The 23196-nt window shown below is 40.9% G+C and overlaps 1 protein-coding gene across 8 annotated transcripts in view; it reads left to right on the top strand.

Annotated features, from left to right (window-relative positions):
• Positions 1–22905, top strand: part of PEX1 (peroxisome 1) — a 42882-nt gene extending 19977 nt beyond the window's left edge. For 2 of the 8 annotated variants that reach the window (XR_015973151.2, XR_005508370.3), the window contains exons 12-18: positions 1646–1846; positions 2290–2415; positions 2582–2643; positions 18014–18131; positions 20571–20855; positions 21775–21873; positions 22515–22905. Coding sequence is in view for 2 of the 8 variants with exons in the window: in XM_008808568.6 (XP_008806790.4) it covers positions 1646–1846; positions 2290–2415; positions 2582–2643; positions 18014–18131; positions 20571–20855; positions 21775–21813 (831 nt within the window). In the remaining 6 variants the exon portion in view is untranslated. Of the gene's footprint in view, positions 1–1645; positions 1847–2289; positions 2416–2581; positions 2644–18013; positions 18132–20570; positions 20856–21774; positions 22407–22514 lie in introns of those variants that run through there. The other 6 variants (XR_015973150.2, XR_015973148.2, XR_015973149.2 and 3 more) reach the window with 3 other exon arrangements.
• Positions 22906–23196: the final 291 nt, after the last annotated feature.

Below are 23196 nucleotides of genomic sequence, written 5' to 3'. Positions count from 1 at the left end.
TATTGTCTTAGTTTCAAGAGTCTTGGTGTAAAACTAATCATATCTAAGCATCTAGAATATGAAGAAAGGTGAGTATAAACACAGAACAACCAAAATTTGACCTTTGGTGATGCCCGTTTTCTATACATAGTTTATCTTCTAGCAATATGTGAGGGTCTTGTTACACCATAAGTACTATGCCATGATTGCAACATAAACTACACTTGTTCCTTCAACATGGAGTTGGCTAAAAGAGCTTATCAGTTATTTACTTAACAGTGATTAGTTTATTTGACTTATTAAAAGAAAAATGCATGATCGCATCAAGAGTCAAGACAAAAATTGTAATGGTGATTTGCCCAATGTGCTGACCAAAGTCTCACGGTAACCATACGGTATGACTGCGAAGAAGGATCACCTTAGGAAATATGTTTGGGATAAGGCTTGATGGTTATGGTTGTGGTAAGGGAGGGTATTAAGATTTAAAAAAGATATAAATGTAATAGAAATGTTCTAAAAAAACCAATTGTTATCTATATTCTTTAGCAATTGAAAGGACTAAATATGTTCTCTTTCAACTTAATGGATGACTGCTAAAGTAGTGCAAAATTATAAAGGAATAAATGCATAATGAGTGGATTATGCGCAGCTTTAAAGACACGGAGGAGTGAAAACAAGTCTGAGGACCACAAGGTGACATTACAGGATTTTCTTGTGCATTGGGCCAAAATAAAGGATTTAGCCTTTATTTTTGGTGATGATGTTCGCATTTGTCCTCACTCCTCAGCTTCACAAGAATGTGCAAGGTTACAAGTTTGACTTTTAATTGACCCCCTTTTTCTTTTCTTTGTTCTTTTTTCCTTTGTAGGAGTGGGAGGGATTAAAGTTACTCTCCTCTAGGTTCCTTTTGAGGGGTGTAATTTGGCCTTTAAACCAGATCCCTTATTTACACGAGGTAAAAGAAGAGTTCTGGTTAGGGACAAAGACCGTAAAACTTATAGTGAAAGGGCTAGAGTTGTTGTGTGGAAGTAGTTGTCAATGATCGAACAGTCCCAGCAACAATTCTAGTAAGTTGATATTGAACTGAGGCTATTTTGGATTCTGAAACCAGTAAATATCTCAATTATTTAGTTCTATAATTCAGGTATTGTCATCTAAGGTTGAATTTTCAATAGTTTAAAAATGATTTGGAGAAGCATGTTTTGATAGAGGATTCAGAAATTTTGTGGCGACAGTAGTAATTTATCAGTCCTAGCAAAATTTTTGGTTCCAATTGATTGTATTATTTTATTATAAACAACAAAATTAATCGCTATTTTTTTTTTGTATATATTAATGTGCATCGACTCTAAAGTCTTCAGATCTTTGCCTTGACCTTGTGATTTAAGGTTTTCTAAATTCTCCTGTGACACCCTACTTATGGTCTAATTTCTCCATGTCTTATTGATGGTACCAAACTGATGTTGATTATCTTTATAAATGCTTTGTCCTAAGCCTAACTACATGGTTGTACTGGGCATCAGGTTCTTCAATGTTACTTGACTGCTGGATGCCTTGAATTATCTTATCTGTTGACCATTCTCCTTAATCCTTATTTTTGCTCATGCATGATGTAATATCTATTTTTACTACTCTTAAATTTATTTTTCATCTCTTGCAATGACAGATGGTGGAATTACCATCAAAGTTTCCTGGTATCTTTTCCCGGTCGCCTCTAAGGTTGAGATCAAATGTTCTCCTATATGGACCTCCGGGTTGTGGAAAAACACATATTGTTGGAGCTGCAGCAGCTGCTTGTTCTTTAAGATTTATATCTGTCAAGGGGCCTGAGCTGCTGAACAAATATATAGGTGCTTCTGAGCAAGCTGTAAGATAACTACTTCCTCTTAAAAGAATAAGAATGGAATTTGCATCTAAAACATTATTTGCATAGAAGTTACATGCCACAATCGTATGACTTCCATCCATGTCATGTTAGTTTTTCTTATCCTTTTTCTTTATCTTGGAATTCATGTCTGAGCTCTTTTCCCATTTGGGTTTGTGTTAGGTGTTTGTTGCCCATATTCATTCTTCATCTCTGTCCTCATATTGAACAACCTCTATTTTTTCCTTTAATTTTGAGTTGTTTTTTAATTGTGGAGGAGTTCCACATTGGATAAATTAGGAAGTCTAGTTGGTCTCATATCCTCATGGGCCCGTCCACCTACTGGCTTAAGCTTTTGAATTAGACTTTAACAATAATAACATGTAAATCTTGATAATTTATTCATCTTCATTGTGATTATTAAAGATTATAACATGCTCTTCCAGGTTCGCGATCTATTCTCAAAGGCCGCTGCTGCAGCACCTTGCCTTCTTTTCTTTGATGAGTTTGACTCTATTGCACCAAAGAGAGGGCATGATAATACTGGAGTAACTGATCGTGTTGTCAATCAGGTTATTTTCAAGTTGTTGATTGGTTTCCAAAATTAATTTCTTGTTCTTTATTTAAGTTTTTAATTAGTGCAAAGCACATCATACAATTCTAAATTGAAAAAATATTACCTATTGATCATGCTCATGTTTATTCACTATTGGGCTTTAATTGTATAATTATCTGCAGCTGCTGACTGAGTTAGATGGGGTGGAAGCCCTGACAGGGGTGTTTGTATTTGCTGCAACTAGGTTAGTCCTCTTTAATTGTTACGCCAAGCTTATAGTTATATACTCCATGAAGTGAATCTTGTAAAGAATCATAATGAAAATTTTGCTGAGATTTCAGGAAGTAGAAGTGCAGAATATAACATATGAAGTAAAAAACCTTGCATTCTACTGTTTACTTCTAGTTGAGTTTGCTGAAAAGCGTGCTAGAAGTCAGAAACAAAGCTTATATCTATGCATGTTAACTTGAGTTCAAGGACTTGCATGATAATTTTATTTTAAGCTTCTTTAAGCAAGCTATTTGACACATGCCCAGGTCAAAATCATTTCTGAAGCTTTTATTGATAAAATATCTTAGTTGAGGCTCTGAATTTGCATGATGATACTTTATGTATTGTCTGCTGAGTCATTTCCAAAACACAAACTCTGCTTGTCATCTATTTGATGCATCTTTTGTTGTGGAGGACTAAGTTAGAGGAATTCGATGGATTTGCATGTCTCAAAATACATCAAAAAGGTAACAAATTACATTTTTTTAATTCTAAGAAAGTGAGTCCTTAAGAATGAGCTATGGGACTGTAACTTCTCATTTCTGTGTCTCTAGATGCAATAAGCCCAAATAGTTGAAATAAAGCATAATGGTTTTGGTTATGGTTTTGCATTTACAATAGCTGGATTTTCCAGTCTGTAGTGATCATCTTTATAAAGGGAGCTCTCCATTATTTTCATGCCATATCCTGATATTTGTAGTCTTTCAACATTCCCAGTGTTGTTGGTACCATATGACCCTCCACCACGCATACAAAAATCATTTTAAAATACTTATTTGAAGCTCATGTTACTCAATGCCTCAAGGCAAGGCTCTCTGAAAATGTTGTGGTACTTACACGTAAGACTAGACCTGTCAATGGGTTGGGTAATGACCCGACCCGACCAAACCCGAGTGTAAGTCAGGTCAGCCAAATCCTGGCCCAACCTGACCCCAGCTGAAATGGGTACACGGTCCAACCTAAATCTGATATGTTGTGGCCCCCCTCCTTTTTTTTATAAAAAGGAGACCTTGGTCCATTTGGGTTTAGGGAGTGTTATAAAAGGTCCCTTTTTATAGGACCATGGCTTCAACCTATGAATGCCTTTTCCATTATATATTAATATATGAAAGCACATGAAATTATAAAAAGGCACATGAAGTTATTATCAGCATATGCATGTCCAAAAACCTCTCTGCAAATGTCTAATGATAAATTTGAAGCTGTAGAGGCTGCTCGGACTCTCTTATCATGAGATGTACATGGGAGTTCAAAGACAATTAGTCCCATAAGACTTGTTTCTCTTAACGCTTTCTTCTGTAAGAAAATATGGAGGCTTCTGGCTTTGAGTGTCCGCATGTACTTAGAGTATGGGTCCCACAACCAATTTAGTTGTTATGAAAGAAAAAGGGTTCTGAAGGCTTCACTCTGGAGCTTGACTGTGAGTACTCAACTCCAGGAGCACTAAGTAGTAGATATATATTATCTTTTGTTATCTTCCCTTTCTTTCCTTTTTTTCTAATAGCAGATATAAAAGGGTCCAGTTCCTTTTCTTAAACTCCAGAAGAGATAAAAATTGTATTTTTATCTTTGCTATTTTATTCTATTTTTTGGTAATTTTTTTTTCTGATTTTTTCCTGTTTTTTAGTTTTTGAAAAATAAAAATATAATTAATGCATCATAATAATGTCTTGCTGACATCAGTGGTCAGATTGGCTGGTTTGACCTGGGAGCTGGATATCTTGCCGGTCCATGGTCTGCGGTACCGGCCGGTACATACCGGTACCGGATCCTACCGGTACGGTACAGCTACATATTTCGGTACCGAACCGGTACCGGCCCGAACTGACCAATCCGTACCAGCTTCAATTTTTTTTTGGCTTTTAGCCCCATCGATACAATACCGGTTCGGCTCGGTTTGGTTCGGTACCGTACTGGTACTGATACCCACCGGTACGTCGGTACAGTCGGTACCGCGTACCTTGTGTCGGTCTGATTTTAAAAACATTGTCCTTTAATGATAAAGTAGTCTTGAGCATCAAAGGTTGGAGTTCCACTGAGTTGGTACATCCATAGGCACTTTTGTTTTACCCTTCAACTTTAACTGATTGACAGCAAGTTCAAATATTTACTTTCCAAGAGATCTTTTCAAAAATCTCACACTATCTTTGATCTTATCACAACCTTCTATCTGTTTCGGGCCATCCTGCATAATCAGGTTTAGAATATGTGCACTGCAATGCACATGGAATAACTCCCCATGCAAAGGACAAGGATATACCAATCAACCAATTTCCAGATTTCCTTATCATAACATCATTTTTAGATGCATTATCTCCCACCATGACAAGCAATTTCTTATCTATATTCCATTCTAGTACAAACTGCATCATGAGGATATGCAGTATTTCAAAAAACCAAAATCTTTTTCTTCAATTCCCTGTCATCATTAATAGAACGGGCTGTCAGAGATAAATATGCTATATTTTGGTGATCCAATGTCGATGTCTGTAGTTAGTATTATTCTAGAATCAAGCTGTTCTAATTAATTGTGAAGAATCACCTTCTCTTCATATACCTCCATGGTATTGGATCTCAGGTGTTTCTGTGGTACAATTTTAAAATTAGGCTAGAGGCCATTGCAACAAATTTCAAAAATTAGTGTTCCACCATGTTCAAAGAATAATTATGTTTAATAAACATTCTAGCCGAATCCTTTCTCCTTTCTCGATCAAACTTAAAATTTTGGACTTCAGGTGCCCCTCTACTCATGCTTGCTGCCTTTTCCTTTGTCCTTCCTCTTTAAGCAATGATTTTCCATGCGACTTTTCAGATGACTAGTGCCAGCCCTAGCTCCACCAGCCCAGTGCTTTTTGCACAACTTATATTTAGCATTTTCTTCCTGACTCATATCTAGGATACCATCTGATGTCTGAGTAGGCTTAGTCAATGAAACAAGACACTGAGAAAAGATAAACTAATATCATTCACTAAGAATAGAGAACATCTTGCATATGCATGTGACAAGTACACTCATATTGAATCATGGACTTGGGTATAGCACATTGACGTAGTTTCATAATCTACCAATTATAGTTACAAAACTATAGTTACATGTTCTACCAATTAACATACTGGATGATATACCATTTTCCCTCATCACAAAAGCAACAAACACAAGCTGAACTCATCAAAGCAACAAACACAATTTCTTATGCAAGATTCCACCATCCCTTATATCAGTAAACTGACAACAGCAACAAAAGCAAGTTGCCTATATATAATCTCCACTCTTATCCAATATCTGCATGCATGTTTTCTACAAACTGCCCTTTTCTCAGTCACTGAATAGATCAAAAGCATTAGAAGTAAGCATTAAAAAAAAAAATCAAGCTATGCTGATATCAACCATCCACTAAGAACCATGATCTAAATAATGTAGGGTCAACAGCTTTGTACTCTTATCACATCTTACTGGAAAAACCAAGAAAATCGATGAACCTATATGAAATCAAGTTCAATCTACAAAAGTCTCTTCATAGACCAACAACTCTCTTCAGATATCTGATGCAACAGAAAAACCTTGGGAGTATTGATTCACGTTCAAAATGTAAAAAATTAATTTTTTGACAATAAAAAATCTTTTTTCTGGACTATCACTGGCCCCTGACACTAACAGAACTCATTGCCTTAAGCCCAAAACCTAAAAAACTATAAAGAAAGAAAAATCCAATCCATTTTGTGGTACCAAAACCTCCTGTTTGATTAACGACTTATATGAGAGCAGAAAACCAAAAAAAAATCATAAAATCTATCAAGACTGCTAGCAAATTTTAAGAAGAAGATAAAGAGGGAGAGAATCACTTGTCCATATCCTTTGTCCACTCAATACATTGCATCCAACTCCAATGTAACCTATCCAAATTGCAACGCATTCAAGTAGTAGATATACAAGGCATTGCAATAGTAATGAGGAGGAGCAATGGGGTGGAATACCTTCTCTTGCTTACTGAAGAACAAGGAGTGGCAGCCAGAGGCACAGAGTAGGTGGTCGCCGGCAATGGATATTGGTGACACAGCTGCAGGCCTCGGCAGTGGTGGTCGTCAGAGTGGGATGCGGTAGCACAAAGACATGAGAGCATTGGAGGTCGCTAGATAAGATTGCCACGGATTACGGATGGAGGTTGGGGGGGAGAGGAGAACAGATTTTTGTGTCCAAATCCTATGTCAGTTGTACTTGATTGGGTTGGCTTGTACCTGATGCCTACCCAACTTGGACCATGGCTCACCAGGCCTCGCACTGTACAGGTAGCTGGGCAGGAATTGCACTTTTGGTTCGGGTAGTTGCTGGTTCGGGTCACGGGTCAGGTCAGATCATTAGCCGACCTGTTGACAAGCCTAGCTTAGACCATACAAGGTGAGGTATATGTATCACATAGAGAGGCTTATCAATGCCATGCCTTATATGAAAGGCATGTATGCCAGGGTTTGATTATTTTCATAGCCAATTGGAAGGAAGGGATAATTCCTTTTGATTGTCACATGACATTGTTGCATGTAGACTTAAATGTCTAGACATAAGTATGGTGGACATGTTATTATACACTGACCATTGAATGCACAATTAGTCATGTATTGTTGCAATGTCCTATCTTTATCAAAGCCTCTGACCAATTCTAACACAACACTTGTGTTCTTTACCTTGCTTCTTTGGTATGATAATTCTTAGATTTGTAAATATTTCAATAAAAAACATGAGACTGCACCTTATGCCTAAGGTTTATATGTCACCTCATTATGAATCTAAAGACTTCACTTGACATCTCTTTCTTACAAAAAAATAGTTTGTGACTAGTATTAGGTTTGCAGTGTTAGGAGTCCATCATCCACTGTTCAATTTACATTCTCATTTGTTTTAGTAACTACAGCTTCTCTCTTCTTCATGCAGCGCTAATCCCCTACATATAAGGTTAAAGTATTTTATCTTTGGTGAATACAGTCCCAGCTGATACGGCTGGTTGAAATGTGAAGCTTACACTTGGAGACGTGATTTTTGAATTGATAAAAGAAGAGGTATATATTTGAGGTCTGGTTAAAGGCTTAATTTGTTTAGTGAACTAGGTTGCAGCTGACCAGATATATGTAGCCTTAAGAAATTAGAGCTATTTGGGTTCTTTGACATATACTATACATTCGAGTATTCTGCAGGAAAAGGATAAGCCTTTTAGTGTTCCATATGCTTAAAAGGAAATTTTTATATAATAACAATTAATTCAAGTCATCCTAATTATTTCCTCCTAATTGCCACCTTCTTGTGCATGCAGAATCTTAGGGGTTAGGGATGTGTACGTGTGATGTTAGTCCTTGAAGTTATTTAGGCTTTTATGAAGAATTTCAAAGCTTACTGTCCAGCAGCAGAAATTTGGACAGATTGGAATCGATCACAAGTCTAGGGAGAAAACAAGTTTCCTTCTTGAAGTATTTGGGGTTGGTAACTGGTGATAGGAATGAGGCATTAGGGTTCTATGGATAGAGGCTTATGGAAGGTTTTCTAAAGAATTTGTGATTTGAAAATTATGTTGTGTGCGCAAATATGTGTGATCAAGCAGAGATTTTTAGAAAATGTGGTGAAAACAAAGAAAGGAAACAAGGATAAAGGGGTTGTAAGCTTAGTCATGGATGGTGAAACTCTAAATGTCTTATGGGCTTAAAGTAATGCAAAATATTGTTGAGCACCATTCCAACTCAACTCAGCTAAGCTTAATCCCAAATTAGTTGGGGTCCGCTATACGAATCCTTTTCCTCCATTCCACTTAGTTTAGGGCCATGCTTTCTGAGAGATGTTGAGATATTGATTCCTTTCTTAGTACTTCATATCATGTAATTTTCAGTTTATCTCTACCCCTCTTTTCTTTGTATCAAACTATTCTTTTGTACTGATGCATCTTTCGGCCTACATTGTATATGTCCAAGCCATCTAAGTTGTCATTCTCTCAATTTATCCTTAGCTAGTGCTAACTAACTTTTTTATGAAAGGCTTCATTTCTTATTCTATTTTTCCTTGTATCATCACGTATGCATCTCAAAATTCTCATTTCAGCCACATGCATGTGCATATGTGGTTTTCTAACTGCCCAATGTTATGCACCATAAAGCATAGCTGGCCGTATGGCTGTCCTATTAAATTTTTCTTTCAACTTAACTTGTATCCTACAATCGCATAATATCCCAGTTGAGTACTATTCTAGATATAATTAAATATAAGCTTACAAATCAATTGCAGAAATTAAACAATAGAGAATAAGAATGAAGAAAGAAAATTGAAAGAACAATAAAGGGAGAGTTGTCACGCCCCGAGCCCGAGGCGTGGCAGACGCCGCACGCCCGCACGGCGGGCCGCACAGGCGTGCAAGGCATCAGAACATATCGGAGCAAATACAGATGTTCAAAACTTATTTAAGGGTTAATCACAGATGTTTAAAATTAACATAAATAATTAAAGTCATTCAAAAGCAGTCTTACAAAATTCCAAAATAGCATATGCCAACATAATTCAAATGTTCAAATAGTTTTTTTTCAGAAATTTCAAAATAACATATGCTGACATAAGTCAAATACTCTAATCAATCTAACTAAAATGCTAATAACTGATGGAATCATCAGAACATCTAACGCACTCCCCAATCCCGTGCGATCAAGCCTCTAGATCTGAAAAACAGAGAAAATAAAATTATGAGCTACACTAGCCCAGTAAGCAACAAAATACCCCCAAAGTGGGGTCAGAGCATATCGGATCAAAATACAGATAATGTCAGGAATAAATCATAAATAACATCGTTTTACTGTTTTCAAAATTTATTATCATTTTTCCAAAAATCTGATACCAGAATCTCAATATGATAGGCTACGGCCACGTAACCCAGTGGCATGGGTTGCACAAGGTGCCAAACACCACTATTATTAAGCACTGGTGGTACGGTGTCCAAATACTACTATTCTAATCACCGGTGATACGGTGTCGAAATCGGTTCCTTACAGATTACAAGTCGACAAGTCCAACGTATAATCCCAATTGGCGAGGCCAGAACAGAACAGAACAGAACAGATCATAGCCATGCTGAGAATGCATTTATATAGAAAAAATAGATTTCATAAATTATCAGTCATATTTTACGGATTTCAGAGCATACAACATAATTTTCAAATGAAATTTAACATGCCAGACCCATTTTACTAAATACAAAACATATTTCTAAACTTAATTCACTAATAATTATTTTACCAAATAATTTCGAAAATGCACTTTGAAGCATTAAGTTACTTACCTCTTCTCGCTTAACCCCTACTTCAGATAGGTGGATTAGGTTCATCTGTTTAAATTTAATTAATTTCTTGTTAATTTCAGTGCTAAGCAAAATTCAGAAATAATACTACTGGGCACGACCCAATAGGGCCCAGAGTTAGTCCATAATGAACATGGCCCGATAGGGCCTACATCGGACACGGCCCAATGGGCCTGCATAGACTCGGCCCAATAGGGCTCCCAAGGTTGGCTTCTAATTGGTTCATTTATGCAATAAAATTTATTGCAGGGATTAATACTTAATTACAGGGTACTGTTCTATAATAAAACTTCAGTAAAGGGACCAAACAAATATATTTGAGGGCCTTTATGTAATAAATCTTTCCTGTAGGGATCAAATACAAATTACAGAAGATCCTTTTGTGAAATAATATATTGCCAAGGGCTTAACTGCAAAATTTCATTTATTGGCCAAATGGGTTCGGGTTTCGGGTTCGGGTTCGGGTTCTGGTTTCGGGCTCGGATCTGAACTGGGCCCAAGTTGGGCCCACAAGGGTACTGCCCAACTGGGCCCAACTGGACTGGACTGGGCCCAAGTTGGGCCTGCAGTGGACTGGGCCCAAGTTGGGCCTGCAGTGGACTGGGCCCAACGGCCCATCAAAGTGCTCATGGCCCATAGTGGGCCTTCTTCCTTCTCGATCTCCCTATGGATAGGGGAGATGGGAAAACGGGGGAGGAAGGGGGGCGGCAGGGTGGCCGGCCTAGGTGGCCGGACGGTGGCTTGCGGGGGACGCGGCTGTCGGTAGGGCGGTCGTGGCTGGCGGCAGGGTGCTGCGGCGGCTCGGCCGTGAAGGGAGGGTCCAAGGATGACTTCGGTTTGGGGCCCAAATAGAAAAAACATGAAATAAAGGGCCAAAAGAGGCTTACCGGTGGTCGACGGAGGTGGCAGGAGGGAGGTCTCAGCCGCGGCTATTCGATCCGGTGGTCAAGCGGCGGCGGTGGCGGTGCTTTCCAGAGAGGAAGGAGAGCTTAAAATAGAGGAGGCTCAAGTGGTGATGGTGGTTGGCCGAGGCGGCTCGTCGGCCACTTGGGAAGCGGGAGCAGAGGAAGGAGAGGGAGAGGAGAGGGAGGAGAGGAAGAACATGGAGCTCGGCGGTCATCTGGAGGAGGGGGAAAGGGCTTTATAGCCCTAGGGCAACGGCTCTCCGCTGCGTGAATCGCGGCGGTCGAGCGAAATCCGTGGCCGGATTGGCCGCGGATTAGCTGGAGGGGGGGTGCCACGGATGCCCGCGGCGCCCTCGCCCCAATCGCCCCCGGAGGAGCCAGAGAGGATTGCGTTCACGATCCTCTATTCCGGCTCTTCCCAAAAAGAACGGGGCTGAAGTCGGCTGGGGCTGCTGACTTCAGCCCGTATCTCACATTCTCTCCTCCTTATAAAAATTTCGTCCTCGAAATTTAACATACCTTAGTTTGCAAAAAGGTCTGGATATTTTTTTTTTCTTCATCTTATCCTCCAGTTCCCACGTAGTCTCATGTTCTGAGTAATTGCTCCACTGGATCTTAACATAAGGAATCGTGCGCCTCCTCAACGCTTGTTCTCTTCTATCAACTACACGTACAGGCTGCTCAAGATATTTCAAATCTTCTCTAAGTTGCAGGGGAGTCACTTGTACCACATGGCTCATATCTGGAATGTACTTTCTTAACATGGAAACATGAAAAACATTGTGAACTCCAGACAGTGAAGGTGGGAGTGCCAATTTGTATGCGACAGCTCCTACTCTTTTCAGAATCTCGAAAGGGCCCACATAGCGCAGACTGAGTTTTCCTATCGAAAACAATGGATACAGATATTCATTTACTACTGGAATATCTTCCAATCTTCGATCTGTCTAGTGTCAACTACTGTGGCGATATACGCCATACTCCCCTTTTTGAGTAGCCGCTTAAATTGCAGAACAGAGACAACTCAAGGAGAAGTATAAGCACCACTACCTACGAAGCTAAATTCAGTGTCTCCAGGGATCTGAAATTTATCCGCTTTTCATGACAGTTAATGGTAGCAGAGTGTGATGCTGACTAGTCCATATCGAGAATTATGCCAAAGTCATGCATATCTATAACTATCAAATCAGCAGGCAAGTCTCTATCTACCATCTGAGCTGGACAGTAATCAGGTCATCCCATTCCCGGCAGGGGTGCTAACATGCAAATCATACTTTAATGGCACACAAAATAGGTCATGTTTTCGCACAAATATAGATGACACGAAGGAATGCATAGCACCATAATCAAATAGTGTATGGGCATAAACAGAAGCAACTAGTAGTGTACCTGACACCACAGTGTTGGATGCCTGAGCATCCTGCTGAGTTAGGGCGTAAATACGATCCTGTGTGCGCGGTCTCCCTCCTGTCTGCTGCTCAGAGGAAGAAGGCTGAGCCGACCGAACCGGAGCAGGAGAAGCTTGTACTTGTTGGGTCTCTGTAGCGTGGGGCCTCTGAACTGATTGAGAGTCTTGCTAATTATAAGGGCACTCCTTTGTCCTATGACCCTGTTGGCCACATTTGAAACAATTGCCGGACAACCGTTTACAGAGTTCTGTCTTATGGGCACCTCCACATGCTTCACATTTAGGCTTCTCTTGTTGAATAGTCTCTCCATAAGATCCCTGCTTTTCTGATTGCCCAGACCTATTACGAGAGTGTTAGAATTTTGTCCACTATGAGTATCATCATCTCTACTCCTCTTCTTTTGTATTCTATCTTTTGAATCTTGTGTTTCCTTCCAGACAATTTTCATATTCCTGGCCCTGTCTACCAGGTCATCATAGTTTGTTGAGTGCACTGCTGCCAAACCCCGACGTAAGTGAGGCTTCAATCCTTCTTCAAATCTCCTCATCCAGGACTCTGCATCCATGACGAGGGTGGGAGCAAACCGAGATAGCCTGTCAAACTCTGCCTCATACTCATCCATAGTTATAGTTCCTTGATTCAGATTGAGAAATTCCCTCTCTAGCTCCCTCAGACGACTGGAGGGAAAGTACTTGGAGTAGAATGCTGTGCGGAATCTCTGCCAGGTAAGTGCCTCCTGCTCGTGTGCCAATGTGCGCTCCACAGACATCCACCAATGATGAGCTCGGTCTTGAAGCATATAGGTGGCAAATCTGACCTTCTCTTCATCGGTGCACTCCATTGCCCTGAAGGCTTTCTCCATTTCATCTATCCAGGCTTCGGCCTCTTGAGGACTAGTGGTGCCTTTAAAAGCCGAAGGAGCTATTCTTTTGAATTCTGCTATGCTCCTTTGCTCAGGAGGAGCAACATCTTGTTGGATGGGTTGCTGAGGTTGTTGCCTCTGTTGGCGTACTAACCCAACGACCTTCTCAATCAGTTCGAGCATCCGAGTTTGATTTCCGGCGGCAGTTTCTAGAGTTGATTGGCCCTGGGGCCCTGAGCTATTGGATGCCTCGCCCGCTTGGTTAGTGGGGGCTCTTCCCCGAGAGCCCCCAACATTCCGATTCAAGCTACGGACACGGCGAGGCGGCATTCTGATTCAGTGAAAATATATAAATTTTATAAATTTATCCAAACAGAATAATACAAAATAGTTAACAAAACAAATGAACATTATCCCTTTGTCTAGTTACTACCCCATCTCTCAACCTTTCCGACGAATCCTAGAAATCCTTTCATTTAGGCTCTAATATGACTGTTTTACTTATGGTTCCTAGTGATCTTAACCTAAGCTCTGATACCACCAAATCTGTCACGCCCCGAGCCCGAGGCGCGACAGACGCCGCACGCCCGCACGGCGGGCCGCACAGGCGTGCAAGGCATCGGAACATATCAGAGCAAATACAGATGTTCAAAACTTATTTAAGGGTTAATCACAGATGCTTAAAATTAACATAAATAATTAAAGTCATTCAAAAGCAGTCTTACAAAATTCCAAAATAGCATATGCCAACATAATTCAAATGTTCAAATAGTTTTTTTTTTAGAAATTTCAAAATAACATATGCTGACATAAGTCAAATACTCTAATCAATCTAACTAAAATGCTAATAACTGATGGAATCATCGGAACATCTAACGCACTCCCCAATCCCGTGCGATCAAACCTCTGGATCTGAAAAATAGAGAAAATAAAATAATGAGCTACACTAGCCTAGTAAGCAACAAAATACTCCAAAGTGGGGTCAGAGCATATCAGATCAAAATACAGAATAATGTCAGGAATAAATCATAAATAACATCGCTTTACTGTTTTCAAAATTTATTATCATTTTTTCAAAAATATGATACCAGAATCTCAACATGATAGGCTACAGCCACGTAACCCAGTGGCATGGGTTGCACAAGGTGCCAAACACTATTATTAAGCACCGGTGGTACCAGGGCATGCTGAACCGACCGTCGGTTCAGCCTGTACCGAACTGGTGCCGACGGGCACCGGTACGGTACAGCGTATAAAAACGGTTCCGACCCAAACTGGGTCGGAATCGATTGCTGCCGTACTTAGACCGGCGCGAATCGGCCGGTTCGCCCCGGTCCAAGCCACTCTTTCCCTGCACGTGGGCGCGCGGGGCAGCGCGCCTCGTGCGCGGAGAAGAGTGCCCATGCGGCTGGAGCCCGCGTGGGCCTCTTAATGCCACAGAGTGGCATTTAAAGCCACTCTGTGGCATTTAACGCGTCCGCGCGGATGCATTTTTTTTGGGAAACGCATGCGGAAGCGCGCTCGAGCGCGTTTCCCTGCGCAGGAACTGCGCCCGCACGCGATTCCCACGCCCGCACGCGATTCCCTCGCTCGAGCGCGGTTCCCCGCATGGGGCACCATGCCCACGCGGGATGCCAGCCCGCGTGGGGGCATTAAATGCCACAGAGTGGCATTTGACGCGTCCGCGGACGTGCGCGGATGCATTTTTTTGGGAAATGTGCGCGGACGCGCGAGCGAAGAACGCACGCCCGCACGCGATTCCCCGTGCAGAAACCGCATCCGCACGCGATTCCCCGTGCAGGAACCGCGTCCGCACGCGATTCCCCAGCAGGGAATCGCGCCCGAGCGCGGTTCCCCGCGCGGGGCACCTTGCCCACGCGGGCTGCCAGCCCGCATAGGGGAATTAAATGCCACTCTGTGGCATTTGACGAGTTCGCGCGCGTCCCGGGCGCGTGCGGACACGTTTTTTTTTGTTTTTTTTAATATCCGCGCGCGCGTGGTCGTGCGCGCGGCTCCAGTTCGGTACCGGTTCCAAGCTGGTACCGAACCGGAACCGTACCGGTGCCGGTGCTCATTGGTACGTCGGTACGATCGGTCTGGCGAACCTTGGGTGGTACGGTGTCCAAATACCACTATTCTAATCATCGGTGGTACGGTGTCGAAACCGGTTCCTTACAGATTACAAGTCGACAGGTCCAACGTATAATCCCCATTGGCGGGGCCAGAGCAAAACAGAACAGATCATAGCCATGCTGAGAATGCATTTATATAGAAAAAATAGATTTCATAAATTATCCAGTCATATTTTACGGATTTCAGAGCATACAACATAATTTTCAAATGAAATTTAACATGCCAGACCCATTTTACTAAATACAAAACATATTTCAAAACATATTCACTAATAATTATTTTACCAAATAATTTCGAAAATGCACTTTGAAGCATTAAGTTACTTACCTCTTCTCGCTTAACCCCTACTTCAGATAGGCGGATCAGGTTCACCTGTTTAAATTTAATTAATTTCTTGTTAATTTCAGAGTTAAGCAAAATTCAGAAATAATACTACTGGGCACGTCCCAATAGGGCCCAAAGTTAGTTCATAATGAACATGACCCGATAGGGCCCACATCGGACACGGCCCAATGGGCCCGCATAGACTCGGCCCAATAGGGCCCCCAAGGTTGGCTTCTAATTGGTTCATTTATGCAATAAAATTTATTGCAGGGACTAATACTTAATTACATGGTACTGTTCTATAATAAAACTTCAGTAAAGGGACCAAACAAATATATTTGAGGGCTTTTATGTAATAAATCTTTTCTATAGGGATCAAATACAAATTACAGAAAATTCTTTTGTGAAATAATATACTGCCAAGGGCTTAACTGCAAAATTTCATTTATTGGCCAAATGGGTTCGGGTTCGGGTTTCGGGCTCGGATCTGAACTGGGCCCAAGTTGGGCCCACAAGGGTACTGCCCAACTGGGCCCAACCGGACTGGACTGGGCCCAAGTTGGGCCTGCAGTGGACTGGGCCCAAGTTGGGCCCATCAAAGTGCTCACGGCCCACAGTGGGCCTTCTTCCTTCCTGATCTCCCCATGGATGGGGGAGATGGGAAAATGGGGGAGGAAGGGGGGCAGCAGGGTGGCCGGCCTAGGTGGCCGGACGGTGGCCCGGCCGGCGGCTTGCGAGGGACGTGGCTGTCGGTAGGGCGGTCGTGGCCGGCAGTAGGGTGCTGTGGCGGCTCGGCTGTGAAGGGAGGGTCCAAGGATGACTTCGGTTTGGGGCCCAAACAGAAAAAAAAATCATGAAATAAAGGGACAAAAGAGGCTTACCGGTGGTCGACGGAGGTGGCAGGAGGGAGGTCTCAGCTGTGGCTATTCGATCCGGTGGTCAAGTGGCGGCGGCGGCGGTGCTTTCCGGAGAGGAAGGAGAGCTCAAAATAGAGGAGGCTCAAGTGGTGATGGTGGTTGGCCGAGGCGGCTCGCCGGCCACTTGGGAAGCGGGAGCAGAGGAAGGAGAGGGAGGAGAGGAAGAACAGGGAGCTCGGCGGTGATCTGGAGGAGGGGGAAAGGGCTTTATAGCCCTAGGGCAACGGCTCTCCGCCGCGTGAATCGCAGCGGTCGAGCGAAATCCGTGGCCGGATTGGCCGCGGATTAGCTTGAGGGGGGGGGGGTGCCGCGGATGCTCGCGGCGCCCTCGCCCTGATCGCCCCCAGAGGAGCCGGAGAGGATCGCGTTCACGATCCTCTATTCCAGCTCTTCCCAAAAAGAACGGGGCTGAAGTGAAAAAGAGAGTATCTCACAAGAGTAGTTAGTGAAAAAGAAAGAGAAATAAAGAGAAAGAAAATGTAGCCAAACTTTGTTCTTCTTTTAATCTAAATCATCATAAGACCAATTAGTCTCAGAGAGTTGGTTGGAGCTTCTAACAGACTTATAAAGCCCTAAAAACATGATATCTTGATGTTTAACTAGAAAAATCCTAGTAAGCAATAGTAACATAATACTAAAAAGAACACAACAATGTGTGGTCTGTCACTGCTGCGATGCTGTGAATATTTCATGCTACAGTACCATAAACAATATTATTGCTCATCATAACAATTTATAGTATTGATACCTAGTTCTTCCATACTGGGAACATCAAAATAAGACATGGTTTGACTTGTATTCCTTAGGTTATAAACATAAGATCAATGAATTTGATGTAGTTTCTGTTACATAATGTGTAAAGAACTCTTGGATTGTCTTAGCAAGTTGACCTTAACTTATTATAAGTGATTGACTTGAGATTACATGTCGCATTAGAAGCTTCTGCTACACTGTGCATGTGTTTATGCTTCTTGTCTTTTCCTTAGCATATCTGTTTCTGAGTCCTTCTTAGTGTGTCTTACAATAATACAGTGGAAGTTATAAAAAATAGTTAACCTTCATTATTTGGCAAAAAATACCACATTAAGTGGATAAAAGTCCTTTGATTGTCCATGCCAACGTTAAATAATATTCTGCTGATGGTTTGTATGGTTGGCATTTTAATTTCCAGGGATTTATACTGATGTCTGTTAGATTCTTGAGGGCTTATTTTATGAGCAGGTGGTTTTGATGCAATTCATTACATAAAGAAGATGATCATATATTCTGGCTGTGGTCATATTTTCCTGTAGCAGTCATGATTTAGATTTCTGAGAGTATCTGATCGCATATATGTTTATGGTTTCTTGGATAATATTTTTTTGGATTTGTTTAATAGGATCATTTGGCTACTTCTCATTTCCTCCACTCTAATGCTAGTTGTGTTCTTTGTGCTTAAATTTGAAACTTTATGTTTTTATATAACAATCCAGTCGGCCGGATCTACTTGATGCTGCACTCCTGCGACCTGGAAGGCTGGATCGTCTTCTTTTTTGTGATTTTCCAACATGGCAGGAGAGGCTGGATATTCTTTCAGTTCTTTCAAAAAAGGTTTGTGTTTTTCTGTTCCCTATACTTTATGCTCAAATCCAGTATTTAGTTTTGCCAATTTCAGTGATAAATACGTATGCTGTTTGGCTTTCTAGACTGCAAATTTCTTTTGACCATCCAGGAGACGGTTATTATCCTTGGAGTCATTTCTTGTTCTATTATATGTAACTGAATTTCTGTGAAGGTGCCCAAACGACCCATAACCCAGTCAAATCATACATGCCCGGTTTATGACTTTCAGTTCCCAAGCATATTTAGTTCTTTAGGAATGACATTTGGGGACCTGTGTTGGTTACTGGTTAGGTGATTTTGTAGGTTTTCTGGGCAGAAGTTCGGGAGAGAAATCTCCTATTTGTAGCTTAGCCAGCCCATTTTTGGAGAGATGAAAGCAGAAAAGAAAATCTGATTTTTTGATTATGTTCTCCTAATTATTCCTGTGTCACCCAGGCCAGTCATCTCTTTCCACCCCGCCTTTTTTTTGTCTAGCACGTTTCTTTCTTCAGTCCTCTTTCTTGACTATTTTTCCCCCCTTTCTTCTCTAATGTTCTTGCACCCGACCGTGAAATAGGTTGTTCTTTCTTCTCTTCCATCTCCTCTTTTTCAGTTATTCTTGTTTTTACAAGAGAACTACCTCACTTCCTGTTTTCTGTGCTCTATATCAGAACTGGATTCAGATCTTTCCCAGATTCTTGAAGAATACAGAAAAGATACCCATGACCTCCCTTCATGACACTACCAATTCTGCAATTTTGGATCTGCATATTCCCTTCTCACCCATTTTTTCCTACTTATTTTCTCTCTCTAGATCAGATCTGCTTTAAACAGCATAAATCTGCACTTAAACAGATATAAGAACATATTTGTTTTGCAATTTTTGTTCCTTAGCATTGGCTTTCTGTTACTGTTAGAATCCTAATGCATGGAGGCATCATTGTCATTATGACTTTCACGTTGTCTTTTCTGAAATCATTTCCTAACAGACTTGAAGCATTCAACCCGTACTTTCCCTTGAAAATGTGGCCAAGTTACTTAATTGGTATTTGATGCTTTGGATATTCTTGTCCAACCACAGTATTTAATTGATCTCCCAGGTGCTTGTATCAGTGGATAGATGAAATCATAACACCTGAGAGATGTAAGACTTATGTCAATAAGATACTGGGTTTCTGATGTTTTTGAAGGACTCTGCTATGTTGCTTTTTAGGAAAAAAGTGAACACAATCATGAGATAGAAGGTTGTTATAGAACTGGTTATAGCAATTAAAATCAAGGTTTGAAATACTGCAGGATGGGGGTGTACCGGTCGTTTTTCGGAAGGGTATGTGCCACCGTATGCCAGTGTATCTAATCATGGTACCAATAATATGTATCATATGTGATATGGGTGTCCTTAATATGCCCTTGATATGCCTCTTTATGGGGTGTATCCTACCATGGTATGATCATTATTTTAACCCTTGATTACAATTAAAATGGCTCTAATATTTGGATTGGAGTGGGACAAGGTAGCTCAGCGGCACTAACAGATTGAGATATCAGTATAGATGCAAGTAAATACTTGTACAATCAGGCTCTGACAAGATCAATTCAAACTCATGATTTATGGCAGTGAACTCTGAGGATTCGAGTTAATAGAAGACATAAATGGTGCTGGTCCCTCTCTCTCTCTCTCTCTCTCTCTCTCTCTCTCTCTCTCTCTATTTTCGACCTATCTCTCTCTCATAACACCAGACACACTATATTTCAAAAATCAATTATGGGCCATTCAAATTGGAGATCCACATCATTGATCATGATTGACACATCTTAAAATATGTATATATTGGAATTGAATTGATTTTGATGCTTAAATCACATCAAAACATCAAAACTCTTTTTTTCCACTCACTTGATCCGTAAGTTATTGTCCTCCAAAAGAGTAGTTTTTGGTTTCTAAGCATGTGTACTGTAGGTCACAATCAATTGTGAGGATCTCTATTTCAGATGGCTTATCATTCCCATCACTGCTAGTCAATTGTTAAATATTCTACTGATGATTTAATGTTTCGTATGTAGTCAAATTGTCAAACTCTCTCTGCCACACTCTCTCTCCCTCTCTATCATCGCCCCTATCTTTCACTACATAGAGATAGTTTCCACTGGACTAATTTTCTCTTGGCTTTTAAGCACTTTATTAGTACATGGTATTTCATGACAGCCAAATGCAAACAAGCCCTTGGTAAATTAAATCTTGGAAAAATTAGTGTAAATTGAATAGTAATTCAGTCGAAAAATTTTTGTTGGAAGGTGATGGTTACAGAATTGCATCGCCTCTCTAAGTAATGGAAATCATATACTAATTCTTGTTTTTCTTTTGCTCCTTTTTTTGTGAGATGATTTTTTTCCTTTGTTTTCCTCTTTGGAAGTGCTGACGTTTTGTCCATTTCTTTGCTGGCTCAGCTTCCTTTGGCAAGCAATGTTAACCTGGAAACTATAGCTTCTATGACTGAAGGATTTAGTGGTGCTGACCTCCAAGCCCTTCTGTCAGATGCACAGCTTGTGTCAGTTCATGAGCTTCTGGATAGTGGAGATGGTGGTAAACCAGGCAGAATGCCCGTTATCACTGATGAACTTTTGAAATCTGTTGCTTCGAAGGCCAGACCTTCAGTTTCAGAAGCTGAGAAGCGCAGGCTTTATGGGATTTACAGTCAATTCTTGGAGTTGAAGAAGTCTGTTTCTGCACAGGTCCCTCATCTAATCTCCATCTACAGAACATGCTTGCTCGCATAAACACCCACAGAAACACTTTTTAGCTTCAAACTGCCTTTTAAATATCTCTCCACTGTAATGGCAAATTTAGGATTATTTTCCCAATAGCAAAAGTTCATATTTGACATAATAAAGTTATCTCCCAAAGATTATCATGAATGATTCAAAGCCTATGGGTTGGAGATCCCCTGGTTTTTTGGTGGAACGAGACGTGCGGCTGTCCCACCATCTTGGTGCTTGGGTTGGGAAATGTCTTGGTACATGCCTAATGGGATGCTGGGTAGACAGTGGGACGGTTTATGTCCCGACACTTAGGGTGCCCTGTCTCAACGTCTTGCTAGACATCCCACTAGGACTTGAATCCTTGATTACCATAATGACCTACCCTTTGTCCCCAATATTTGGGGTCAGCTAACATGCTATAGATTCCAAAGAAAACTTAGAAAAGGTAGATTAACGAGATATTTTAGTAGCATCTGATTAACCCAATAAATTAAGAGAAGTCTCAGAATATTTTGTGCAAAATTCTAAAAAAACCGCATTATTTGTAAGTCTGAAAAGTTTGAGAATGAATTCAGATTTCCCAATTATTGCAACTACTAGTTCATCCAACTTTTTCTGGATACTCATTGTTGCATTAACTTTTTCACAAGCATATCATTTCAGATGCACAACCAAGCCCTTAACATTGAAATGGGGAAAGCCACACATTTACTTGCATAATATTGATCCTGTGATTCTACCAAATGTAGCATGCATATGGTTGTGTCCGCCCATCTTTTGTGTCATCTCAACGGTTCTATAGCACACCAGCTTACATGAGCATTCTTTTTTGAATTACTATTGTAGACTTGTAGTTGTTGTTGTTGTTGTTGACTTATTCCTTGTCATCCAGTCAAGGGATGCAAAAGGCAAAAGGGCCACTCTAGCATGACAACACCCCAAGTAAAACATGCATTTTGCCACCAGTCATGGACTGAGACAGCAATTAAAGGTATATGCTCGCCTTACAGTTCAAATCCATCAAACATTCTCTTTATATTATGCTGAATATGCTTGCTTTTCTAGCTTGAGTTATGCTATGTTTCATCATGTGCTTGAATTGAGTAAACAATGGATAATCTTCAACTGGTTTGGTGCTAGAATATGAAGGTGTGTTGTGTGAAGAGGTTGACTAACTACTAGCACAATTCGAAGGCAGAATTATGTCATCTAGTCGGTGAATTTGCTTTTTTGTTCCTTTGTTGTTTTTTTGGCCTTTTTTTTTTTTTTTTGGGGGGGGGGGGGGGGGGGGGGGGGGGGTGATTACTGTCTGGGGGCATAAGATTGTTTTAAGCAAGGTGACAGGTATCAGGGTATGTATATAAGCTGCTTGGTCATTAACTTGTATCATCATCGCTTTTATTATTTTTCTCTATCATTTGTCAAAGATAGCATCACTTTACATTACTGGATGAATGCATTTGTATTTGTAATGAAACTTGAAATGAAATCATGGAGACGGTTTCTTTGCTGTTTGATTTAAAAGGTCTGACTTCTTCCGTGGTTCATCTGCTTTATTGTTTCATCTGAATCTTGAAATGAAATCATGGAGAAGGTTTCTCAGGCCATCTGACAATGTAATCTTCCATACAGAGCTTCAGGAGACGCTTCTCCGTAAAATGTTGCGAGTCAATGAGCTCTACCTTAGACGCTGTTAGAATACAATAATGCAATAGCACCATGATACAAATAGCATATTGCTGGATCTTTTTCCCCCTCCACAGAATTCGCCTGGTTATGCCATTTTCTTATCCCGCTGTAAACAGTAAACTGGTGATGGGGAGCTTTTATCTAATTCATAGTCCTGGTTCTCTATCTGCTGGCTTGACTGAAGAAAGAAGAAAAAAGACAGAAAACTAAAATGCCCTTTAGCATTATTTTTATTTTTCTTATTTCAAAAATAGAAAATAGAAATTTTATTTCTATTTGTCCTTTATGTTTTTAAAAATATAAACATGTTTGATAGAGCCAGTTATTTTTAAAATACATGATAATGATGGATGATAATGATGGTTGGGATGGTAAGAGTGATGGTGGAGACAATAGAGGCTATAGTAATAGTTGTGGAGGCTGTGGTGGTGATGGGGGCACTGATAATATGGTGGCGGCGGCAATGGTGGTGTGGCAGAGATTGTAATGGTGGTGGCAGTATGAATAAGGTGGTGGTGGCCGCGGCAACGATTGGTGATGGTAGTGGCAATGGTGTAAATGATGGTACTAGTGGCAGCAGTGGAGTAGTAGTGAAGATGGTGGCGGTGGTAGTGGTGGTGCTAGT

The sequence above is a fragment of the Phoenix dactylifera genome, chromosome 14 (assembly GCF_051530095.1).
Source record: "Phoenix dactylifera cultivar Ajwa chromosome 14, Ajwa_hap1_PhDact_Kaust_v1.1, whole genome shotgun sequence".
Taxonomy (NCBI): Eukaryota; Viridiplantae; Streptophyta; class Magnoliopsida; order Arecales; family Arecaceae; genus Phoenix; species Phoenix dactylifera.
The sequence above is the reverse complement of the archived record's forward strand: the minus strand, read 5'-3'. Positions and strand labels throughout refer to the sequence as shown.